Here is a 12,494-nt window from a genome sequence, read left to right as displayed (position 1 = left end):
TATTTATGGGGATGATCAAAGAATTTGATTAAAGTTTTAGGCCAAAGGGAGCTTGGTAAAAATAATTTATATTTGAAAGTTTTATTTCGGGAAGGCATTTTAAATAGTCTCGTATGTGATTTGACTTGTGATGACTAGAGCTCCCAAACTATATAGAGTTAGAGGGACTACCACTTATCGAATTATAGATTTATGAGTGTAGTTTCCAACGCGCTAAACTATTTGTCAATATGACATTAGAATAGAGAGATATTGACGTTTTTGTGAAACTACACAAACACAATGTCAAGGTGGGTCTATGTCACGATCCAACCCACTGAGCCGTGCGGGCACCTACTCTAACACCTACATAGGAAAATTCTCAACACTCAATTTGAAAAACACAATGCGGAAATCAATTCAACATAAGAAAACTCTTTTAAAATCCTTGAATAAATATAAACTCGATTATATGAATCATCTTTTTATAAACAATTGAAAAACCTTCCCAAGGAACTAGTCTAACTAGGTACAAAAGTCAGTAAGAAGCTACTATGTATAAAAAGAAATAAGACACAACTCCAACCATAAGAAAAATGAGTAGAAGTTGTCGGAGATCATAATCATCTTCACCTATGAAACATTACTGAATCTTGCAGCCAGAAACTATGCCAAGTGGCATAGAAATAGTAGTATCAGTACAAACAACACGTACTGGTACACATCATCGGTCGACCTCACTCCACCACATAATATCATGCAATAATATCCAAAGAAATATGTATGTTGAATATAAAGTGAGGCCCCAGTCCACCCATTCACCATTCTCACTACAAGTAATCCATAACTTGAACTCAACACACCATATTCCTTCTGGTGCCAACTTCATTCACACTATATCATAACCTAACCCCTCTATTACACTATAATTCCCCAAACACCATACTGCTACTTCTTGCAACTTCTTACTTTACACACTTCCATTATACAACATATGAACGAGTATCCCCAACACTTAGCAAATAGATATAACCAATTCTAGCCATTGTTATAAAATTGCCCGAACCAAATCATCACCTACATTATTTAACATGTCTTCCCAGTCCACACAAAAGAACGCCAAAGCTTTTAAACACATAATCCAAACCCTCATGAAACCAACCACCCATAACTATACATGTACCGACATATATATATATATATGGCACTTTATGTGGCACTTTTCATTTTTTGAGAGTCAAACAATTTAAGTTTGATAAGGAATTTGCTCATGAAATCTTCAATTTTTTTGAACAAAATTTATATATTTGTAAACTACGTAAAAAGTACTATAAGTCACAATAATTGATAATTCAAAATGTTTAAAAAATCTATGAAAAATTTACGGTCAAAGTTAGATTTGTTTGAATCTCAAAATCCGAAAAGTGCCACATAAAATGGGACGGAGAGAGTATATATGTGTGGGGGGGGGGGTGTGCGCGTGCGTGTGTATTGGATCAGGTGCTACACTAGCGCACACACACACACACACATATATATATATATGGGGGGTGCACGCGTGTGTGTGTTGATGTGGCACTTGATCTAATAAGTATATATACATAACACGATACCACCAATAAATCACAGATGCAATTATACATTCATGTAACACATTCATTGCACGTGATTGCCAATAGTTTTACTTCACATTATGCCTTTGTAACATTTCCGATCACGTATCAAGAATGCATTACGAACAACGCAGTTAACAAACACCTAAAACATACATGGGAAAACAACAATTATCCTCTACCCGAAGGATACCTTTCCAAAGTTTTCCTGCACACAATTCGATTACCCACTGTTACCTTCCCCTATTTAACACCCAACAACATTAATAAGACAAACCACAACCAATTAGTTCCATCATCATCTTAACCACAACTAACCATAAGTTTTACCTTCCAGACTTTGTGTCCGAAGGGTTATGCATGAAAATCCCATGACAATCTACATGATATAATATGGGTAAATATAGGTCTAACTACTAGGTTAAGAAAACTAGCCTACCTGGGCACCAAGCAACTCTTGAAGAACGTTGAATGCAACTCTTTACTCCTTGGGGAAAACTCTAAGAGCGTGGACCAGAAATTATTGGGTTTTTCCCTTCCTTGCATGAAAATCCCTCTCATATATCCCTTTGTGCTTATGGTGTCTTAGGGGTATTTTTAGAGTAACCCACACCTACTTTCTCCCTAGAAAGTGGGAGGAAAATAAAAGACAGTAAATTAATTAAGGTTTGATCCCGTCAGCCCTACTATAGAGGTCATGCAGGTGCTATAGCGGCACCGCCATAGCATATGACTTCCCGCTATGGTAGGCTAACGTCATCTCGGACAATCTAATTTTAAGCAATTCCATTGTGTGTCTCAATTTTTAATTGGGAACCGAAATTCAAAAATTTGGGACTTCCTCACGAGGTACACTTAAATAGCGATGGATCGGGTTATTATAATAGATACAAATTTACCCATTGTTCGTCTTCGAACGAATATTAGGGCGTAGAGGAAAACAGACAGATCAAGAAAGATTACGACTAGACTCAAAATAATAAGGACAAATTTTGATACCACACAAATCCTAACATTAAAATTTCCTGCGTATATTAGGTCACCGAGTTAGGAGAATATAAACGCACGAGGTTACAACTGAAATTTTTTTCCACCCAATAAGATGATTCTCATTGTAGTAGTCAGGATAAAGCTATAGCAACGTCGCCATAGTGGCCATCCAACGACTATAGAGGCTCATCACGATTAGAGCTGAATATAGGGGAGGGTATAGGTTTTCCTCCCCATTTATCTCTTTAACTCTCCATACTCTCTCAAACCCACTTTGATCACTTCATTCCAAATGTCAAAAATAAGGTAACAATCATGCACTCAACTCTTATGCATTCATTACGTACATACTAGCTACTGCATGCTAGAATTTGATAGAGTAGAATAGAGTTTTAGAGTTGAAAATTTTCAAACTTTTGAATTTTCACTTGTTTGTTGAAATTGTTATAGCATGGAGCCTTCCCTTACGTTGACAATGTTACTACAACATTCTGAGTGTAAGGGTCATAGAGAAATGGTCTTAGAATGAGCTTGAAATTATGGGGGAAGTTGAAGGGTTGTTCTTAGGTAGAAACTTATATTCAGGCATGATTTAGGAGTTGGAATGCTCGGATTCTTGCATATTTTGGTAATATAGTACTTTAGAAACACTGTTCTACAGTAAAATTAATAAAACATGATTTTTAGGCCAAGGAGCGCCATTGACGCACCATTTATAGGTTGGGGACGATAAAGGTCGCTATATCGGCCTTGATTTCCACTATAGCAGAGCAATTCTCACTATAACGGAAGGTTGCAGGGCAGTAGCCTGCCTTCCAACCAAGAACTGGATTTTTTGGAAAACTTTCTTAGGATATTTTTATGATTTTAACTTGATACTTATTGAATAATTGCATGTTCGTAGCTCAAATGGCTGCCAATCAGGAACAAATTTATTCTTACATGAGATTCCCTAAGGAAGCTAGTTGGTAACAATTCATGGACTATCTCACAATGAAATTTTTCTATTAAAGGGTATTCCACATGTTAGAGGTAGAAGAGAAGGCATCGAACTTTTATAACTGTAATCTAGAATTTGGTTGAGGTTCTTTGGTCCTCCCTCTCAGGCTGGGTGAAGAAGTTTTATGATCTCCCCTCGATAGTTCTTTGGGAATCCCCTTAGCCCTCCCTTCGCATCCGAGGGATGGAGTTTTTTAAAAAAAAATGTATACATTGAATAAGGTTTTAGGGTGCCATACATTCTCAACGATGAGTTTGAGGCCAAGTTGAAAGCAGTGAATATGAGGTGGTTATGGGACTCACTGGTTGATGAGAAGCATTGGCGTAAGGTTTACTGGCATACTACTAATGGCATTACCAATGTCTATTCTTTACAAAGGCATTGAGGTGGTTGATACGGTGGGCCGAAGGATTCTCCCATCAGGCAACTTCACTGATATGACGTATTCCTAGGCCCTAGTAGTGGTTTGCACTATCCAAGGAATTTAAATGAATATGGGAGCACAAATAGTGCTTAAGTGGAAGGATTTCTATCGAGGCAGCAAGAAGGGCTTGTTCCTTTTCTAGATTTGTGTCCGCACTTTTCAGGCGAGTTGGTGTCCCATAGGATGATACTAACCAGACAAAAGAGGTAGACCCCCTCTCCATTCAACCCCCTACTAGTGAGAAAGTTCACACCATAGAGTAGAAAATGAGGAGAGTAGATGAAGCTGGGAGAAGTCATTTCGCAGCCGAGTCAAGTGAAGAAGAGGATGTTGATGATGAGGGTGATGTCCCTTCTTTATAGCCCCAACACCCACTTTCTAGTAGCCGTGTGGAAGAGGACCTAGCTTCTGTCTAGAGAGCTTTAAGAGGTCTCACTACCTAATCTCCATTCTTACCCTCCATTACCTACAAACTTGAGATGCTACGTAGCAGTTGAAATAAGAGAAGATGAGGAACTTGGAGAGGGACCATCTGATGTTTAGGATGTGGAAGGCTATCAAGGTTATATTAACCTATGTTTCCCCAGCAGAAGCTTCCCACCCTTGAACCCGAGGATTCTTAAGATTTCCCTTCCTGAGAGAGATATGGACCCATGAATGAGCCTCGAAGGATCTTCAGATGATTACGATACCTTCCCCCTTCCCTTTTTGGATGTGTTTGAACTAGACTTGGTTTTTGCCTCATTTGGGCATAAATACATCTTTATCGCTTTCCTTTGTTTTGTTAGAACATGGATGTTTGTACTAACTTATTGTCACTGATATTATATGCTAAGGTTGTTTATGGATACTTTTCTATTGTTGCGCATTAATATGAACAAGAACAAGAGATTTAAGACATTTTAGGAATTAGGAAAAAACATGCTTTTAGGTTCTATCTCGTCTCTGAGTAGTATAGCGAGTGACACGCCGCTATATCGACTCTTACTATAGAACAAAAATTCACACTATAATGGGAGCATTATAGGGGCTCGGTCCACTTGGTGCCTCGACGAGGTCAGTCCAATTTTTTTCAAAATTATGCAACCTTACCCTTCCCCACAATCACCACAACTCCAGAAACATAACTTTGGTTAATAAAGTAGTTCCCAAGATCAGTCCTTGAACGTGACCCCAAGATCAGACTCAGAACACATCATAGGGCCAACCCCATATGATCAGAACATTCAAGACCGAACCTACACCAAGGCATGGTCATTTAAACACATAGCAATTCATCATTCAATTATCACACATTAGCAGGTCACAACTTTTCCTTGTCCACAATCTCACGAAAATTCAAGCAACTACATTCTATCCATTAGTTGTTATTTCAAGCAATGTAATGCACACAATAACAATCAACAATGTTATCATTAAATTTAGGTTTGCTACATTTTATTTGCATTGGTCATCCATGCATCCACGTGACTTTTAAGGATAAATACCAATTTGAACTTGCCTGGTTACGATCTTTCATTGTATGTTTCCTTCAGCCACACCCACACCCACACCATTCGATTTACTTCATAGAGATACTACTTGGAATCCGGAGATACCAATTGAAATCAATTCATATCGTAAGTGACAGACTACACGAAAAGAGTGAAGAAGTGGAACAATTTCCTAGAATGCTTCATAATTCCATGAATATAAATGTGGACGTTAACACAACCATCCTCAAAACTCTATTCAATATTTGCTCTTATATTGGGAGATCGGTAACCTGGGCTCTGATATCAAATTATCACAACCCAATCCACTGGATCGAATGGGTACCTACTTTAACACCTAGATAGGAGAACCCTTACCACTCAATTTAAAATGGTTAATGCATAAATCAATTTAGCATACGAAAACTCTTTTTTTTTGTAGATAAAAATATTTATTACCAAGTAAGAATTACAGCTCAGGTTACAATAAAAGACATACATGCCTGGACATACCTAACTCCTGATTATGTTAGCATATATCTCCTCTACCAATCTAGACTATGGATAACATCTAAATATTTGGATATATAGCCTATTTTGAGGTTTCAGATGGGCCCTGAAATAGACCTCTTGGGCAATGTGTTTCAGAATGTCTTCCATGCTCCTTTTCTTCTGTTGGAATACTCGTTGGTTATTTTTCTTCCAGATAAAATAGACTGATGCAACTAGTGTTATCTTATAAACCTTAGCCCTGCTACTTCTCCTTTTACACCAATTCTCTGCTCATATGAGTTCCCCCTCCCACTCCATACATGGTCTTTGGATGTGCATCCATTTGAGTAACCTAGCCCATAGTTGTCCCGTGTAGAATAGGTGTTGAATAGACTCAAGTTGTTTATTGCACAGTTGACATTGTAAGTTTACGCCCATTCCCCATTTGGCCAGTCTATCACAAGTGTATATTTTTTCCAATGCGACTAATCTCAGCATAAATATCCATTTAGGTGCACCTTGGTTATCGCATATCACTCCCTCCCAACTAACCATTTCAAATTGTCCTTGTAACTTTTGATATATGCTTTTAATGGTCAATCTGTACATTGTATGTACCGTCTCCAAAGGTATGTCAACATCTATGAAATATTTGTTTGCCTTAAATATCTTCTACATCAATCACGATGCCTTTTTTGGTTCTATTTCCCAAGTACATCTACCCTTCACATAATATGCATGGATCCACTTGATCCATATTTTATTCTTCTTTGTACACATATTCCATAACAGCTTGCTGATTGCAGCTTTGTTCCATATTTCCATATCAATCATATTCATCCAACCTACTAATTAAGGTTGACATAGTCTACTCCAAGCTACTAATGCTTTCTTTGTTACTTATGCCTTCCCGGTCCACAAAATCCTTTTACACATCTGATCAATCAATTGTGATATCTTCTTTGGTAAAATGAAAATTTGTGACCAATATGTTTGCATTGATATTAGTACACTCCTTATCAATTGGGCTCTACCAACATAAGATAGGAAATTTGTTGTCCATGAATAAATCCGACCTAGCATCTTTTCCAACAATGGTTTACATTGAGCAATGGATAGTCGTTTTGTACTAAGAGGTACCCAAGATATCTAAACGGCATTTCCCCTCTAGTAAATCTTGTGTATGCCATTATTTCATCTTGTTCAGTAATGCTTACTCTTCCAAAGTATATGGATCTTTTGCCGGTATTTACTATCAATCTTGATGCCTTTGAGAATTCCTGGAGCGTATCAAACAATAATTGGACAGATCTGGCATCACCTCTGCAAAATAGTAAGAGATCATCAGCAAAACCCAACTGGACTATGTTCACCTTTGAGCATTTCCCTGGTCCACTTCATCTTCTTCAGTAGTCTACTCAGTTACTCCATACTCAGAACAAACAAATATGGGGACACATGTTCCCCATGCCTTAAGCCTTTTTTTGCCTTAAAAGGACTAGCAGGCACACCATTGGATAATATTAAAAAGGACACAGTTATGAGGCAAGCCATAATCTAATTAATAAATTTAGTTGGGAAGTTTAATAGTCTCAGAATTTGTTCAACAAAAGGCCACTCAGCATAATCATATGCCTTCTGCATGTCAATCTTCATCATGCTTCTAGGAGATATACCTTTCCTGCCATATCCTTTCACCAATTCATGGCTAAGTAAAATGTTATCCATTATTACTCTCCCTGGTACAAAAGTTGCTTGGCTAGGATCTATCAATGTGTCCATCACAGGTTGCATTCTTATAGTTAAGATCTTGGAAATAGTCTTGTATAGAATGGTGCATCATGATATTGGCCTATACTCTTTCACTGATTGAGGATGCTTAGTCTTTGGAATCATAATGATAAAAGCACAATTTATAGCATCACACATTACTCCAGTATCAAAGAAGTGTAACACAACTTCAGTGATCTCCTTACCCATTATAGGCTATGTTTTCTTATAAAATAGAGCATTAAAATCATCACCTCCTGGGGCCTTGTTATCCTAAATAGTCAATAGAGCATCGTACACATCTTTTGTTGTAACCTTGTCAATCAATAATAATTATTGTTCTCTATTCAAAGTTGGTATCAATTCCATGATATAAGGGTGGACAGGGGTTAGTTGCTTTGCTTCTGTACCCAATAGACCTCTGTAGAAACTCACTATCTCCTCTTGTATACCTTTGACATCCTATATTACTATTCTAGCTGCATCTGTCAATCTTATGATATGATTGTGTGCTTGTCTGTTTTTCATGCATGCATGGAAGTATGTAGTATTTAAATCACCTTATTTTAACCATAGAACCCTGGATTTCTATTTGGTTGCACTCTCCTCTATATTTCTCCACTTTTCCAATTGTGTTTTGAGGTTCTTTTCCATTTGATATTGCTTCACTTGGTTATCATCTCGGATATACCTCATTTGTTCCTGTAGCACCTTCAATTGAGTCCTAATAATAGTTACTCTGTATTGAATCCCTTGAAAATCATGATTACTCAAACCCCTCATAGGTTGTTTCAACGTTTTTATTTTCCTCCAAACCTCATTCATAGAGCTAGCCTGTCTTTGTGATTTCCAATTATTCTCCATTGTCTGCATGAACTCCGGGTGGCCAGCCAAGTAGTTGAAGAATCTGAATGGCTTAGGTCCAATATTCTCCCTTGCTTCTATTGTTACACACAAATGGCTATGATCTGAAAATCTAGGATCAAGTATGCTGCACTCCAAATGGGTCCAGGATTGCAACCACATAGCATTCACCAAGGCTTTATCTATACTACTATAAGTGTGGACATTTGTCCAAGTATAGTTCCTACCCACAGTCTTCAATTCTGGTAACCTAGTGTCTAGTAAACATTGCTTAAAATCTCTTAGTTCTGTCTCCTGAACTTGTGAGCCCACTATTTTGTCCTCAACATGCAAAATAGAGTTGAAATCACCCATAACTAACCAAGGTTGTCTGCACCTCATATTGTATTGATTCAACTCATACCACATATCCCTTCTATCCAGACATGTGTGTGGGCCATAAACTATGCTTAGATCAAATATCATGTCACTACCTCTCACCTTTACTGAACCATGAATCACTAGCATGTGTGTGCCCATTAATTGGAATTCCACCACCATTGGATTCCATAATATCCAAATTCTCGCCCCCGGATCCTCAACATAATTGTTACGCCATATCTAATTCTTTGTTATCTTCATCACAACTTGAGCTGCATTATTCTCTTTAACTCTAGTTCCTGTAATAACAATTACTCCTACTTTATTTTATTGTAGAAACACCTTAAGCTCCTTGTGTTTATACACTGTATTTAGTCCCCTCACATTCCATGTTATTATATTCATCCAGTGTTAGTTTGTGGGACTTGCCTATTGTTCCCTCCCCTTATGTCTTCACTACCCTAACCAATTTCACACACATTTAGATACTCACCCTCCTCCATTGTGTTGAAACTATTTCTTGTTCTAATTTGTCGCCCCATCTCTTCATTAGTATGAGTGTGTTTGATTGTTGATTTCCCTTTTGCAGTGTGCCATCCCTCCTCATGTGTGTTCTGATTCGTTGTTTTTTTAGTCTGGACACCTGTAGTTTCCATAGGATTCCTTTCTTGTGGCTTCCATTGTTGCTTTACTTTATTCCTGCACTACTGCTTGTATCCTTCCTTGTTCCTATGTTCTTTTTTATGGAGCTCAGTACAACTATGCCCAACAATACAACACGTAGTACAATAGATTGGCTCCCAGTCGTATTGCACCTTCTGTTGCATCCTACCATCATTTGGATAAAAAATCTCTACATGTCTTGGTAGCGGCTTGGTAACATCCATTTCTATGAGCAACCTAGCATAGGAAATTCTCCCAAATCCTGACGTACATTCATCCGCATACAGAGGCTTCCCCAGAGCACTACCAATTTTACTCAACGCAGCCAATCCCCAGTAATGCAACGACAAATTTGGGAATTGCACCCAAAAAGGAATAGTTCTAAATACATTCTTATTAAAATCAAATCAGCAGTCCAACTTTTCAATATGATAGTCCAATTATTGAACATGTATGGACCTGTTTCTAAGATGGAGTTCTTATCTTCAATGCTATTCAACTTCACAACAAAAAAATCATCATTATGCAGGTATACCTTGGGTTTCGCCACGAAGTTCCACTCTGTTGCAATGAGTCTCATAATAGCTCCAATGGATTGGTGTGTTGCCTATCACATAGAGTATGGCAGTATTACTCCATATTTCACTCCCCATTTCTACATCTTCCTTGCTTAATTTCACCACCAGTTTTCCTTCTTGGAGCACTAGAGGTACAAAGCTCAATTCCATCCCCTTTGCTCCTAGGTTTGTAGCTTGAAATAGCCCCTTCCAGATCTTCCTCCCTGGTACCCCATGCTCATTTTGCCTTGTTGCTTCTGTACCCTTGGCCTCATCCAAATTTGGATCTGAGCTCAGAGCCCCTACTTTTGGAAATTCCTCTGACAGTCCTGACCCCAACCTTATCTTCATCTTCTCTATCATTAGATGTGAGTTTACCGGTGTTACTGTTCCATTCGTTCCTCCAGCCCCTTCCGAAATTGGTGTTTTCAGTTTTGATTGACTGGCCTGCACAGCTTCCTTGATCATGTTGTTTTTCTCTACCTGAGTTTTGTTCTTCCCGATTCTTCCCATTGTCGATGAGTGCACCTTAGCTAGCCTTGCTTAACATGCGCTGAGAGAAAACGGGAAGAATTATTTTTCAAGATAATTCTTGAATAAACATAAACTATATTATAAGAATTATCTTTTTACAAACAATTGTAAAACCTTCCCAAGGAGCTAGTTTAAACAGGTACAAGATCTACTAAGAATATACAATGCATAAAAAGAAATAAGACAATTCCCACCATAAGGAAAGAATAGTAGAAGATAATCATCTTCATCTATGAAACATTATTGAATCCTACAACTAGACTATGCCAAGTGACATCGAAAGAGGAGTATCAGTACAAACAACATGTATTGGTAGGCATCATCAATCGACCTTACCCCACTACATAATATCATGCAAAAATATCCAAAGAACCATGTATATTAAATATAAAGTTAGGGCCCCGGTGTACTAATTCACCACCCTTACTACATGTAATCCTTAAGTCAAACTCAACACATCATATTTCCTCCACTGCCAACTCCATTCACACTAGATTATAGCGTAACCCTTTTATTTCACAATAATTCCCCAAACGTCATACTGCTACTTCTTGTCACTCCTTACCTCACACACTTCCATTATACAGTATGTGAATGAGTATCCCAACTTACCAAACATATATAACCAATTTCATTTCATTATTATAAAATTTCCCGAACTTCAAGAATTCTATGTCATCACCTACAACATTTAACATGTCATCCCGATCCACACAAAAGGAAATTCTAAATTTTAAACACACAAACCAGTACCTCATGGAACAAACCACCCACAACTATACATGTATTGGTGCAGTACCCGATCCAATAATATATGTATATATATAGGTCGGCGTGACACACAACTTAATAGTAATATGTGTCAGTGTGACATGCGATCATATATATATATATATATATGTCGGCATGGCATTCGATCCAATAATTATATATATATATATATATGTCGGTGTGACATCCGATCCAATAATAATAAGCATGTGCTGGCAAGACGCCAATCTAATAAGTATAAATGTGTGTGCCCACGTGGAACCCAATCAAATAATAATAATATATGTGTATATATATATATATATATATATATATATGTGTGTGTGTGTGTGTCGGCGTGGCACATGATCTAGTAAATATATATATATATATATATATATATATATATATATATATATATATATATATAAAAAAAATAAAAATAGGACACCACCACAAAATTACAAAAAAAACATGGACATTCATGTAACACACTCATTGCACGCAATTGACAACATCTTTCACTTCATATTATTCCTTTCCAACATCCCGATCACCTATCAAGTATGCATTACTAATAATGCGGTTAACAAGAACCTAAAGCATACATGTGAAAGAAACAACTATCCCCTACCCGAAAGATTCCTTTCCAAAGTTTTCCTGCTCAAATCTGATTACGCACTATTATCTTCCCCAAAATAACACTAAGCAACATCAATAAGCCAACCATAACTAATCAGTTACATTGTAACACCCCGTACTAAAAAAGACCAAAATAGTAGATTTACAGAAAGTTACAGGTGCCAGACCACGCCGGCTACCCACGACCCGTGGAGTGGACCATGGACCGTAGGTGTGGTTCGTGGTTGGCTTGCCTGGTAAGATTTAAGGGCTCAAGGCCACGACACGACCTACGAACCATAGGTCAGACCACAGTCCATGGTTAGGTGTCCATGGTTTGAGACCCCAGAAATCACCCTCTCTGATGGTGACCAATGGTCCACCAAGATGGGCCGTGGGTCAGAC

General features: G+C 37.8%; 3 protein-coding genes across 3 annotated transcripts in view; all 3 read right to left on the bottom strand.

The window, feature by feature from the left end:
• LOC125838361 (protein TONNEAU 1a-like) overlaps positions 1–12,494 on the bottom strand; it is a 1,213,107-nt gene that overhangs the window by 677,059 nt on the left and 523,554 nt on the right. The window lies entirely within an intron of this gene.
• LOC125838365 (uncharacterized) overlaps positions 1–12,494 on the bottom strand; it is a 532,039-nt gene that overhangs the window by 356,667 nt on the left and 162,878 nt on the right. The gene's annotated exons all lie outside the window — the stretch shown is intronic.
• LOC125838418 (uncharacterized) lies at positions 8,329–8,958 on the bottom strand. Its single transcript, XM_049517480.1, has one exon. It carries the CDS (start codon positions 8,956–8,958, stop codon positions 8,329–8,331), a length of 630 nt encoding a protein of 209 aa, XP_049373437.1.

This window comes from Solanum verrucosum, unplaced genomic scaffold (assembly GCF_900185275.1).
Source record: "Solanum verrucosum unplaced genomic scaffold, falcon-dt-bn FXZP01000150.1, whole genome shotgun sequence".
NCBI classification, from domain to species: Eukaryota; Viridiplantae; Streptophyta; class Magnoliopsida; order Solanales; family Solanaceae; genus Solanum; species Solanum verrucosum.
This window is presented reverse-complemented; position numbering and strand designations above follow the sequence as displayed.

What these genes read in the sequence shown, in the direction of transcription:
- LOC125838418 (XM_049517480.1), bottom strand. Translation starts at nt 8,958, where the DNA reads ATGGGTGATTTCAACTCTATTTTGCATGTTGAGGACAAAATAGTGGGC.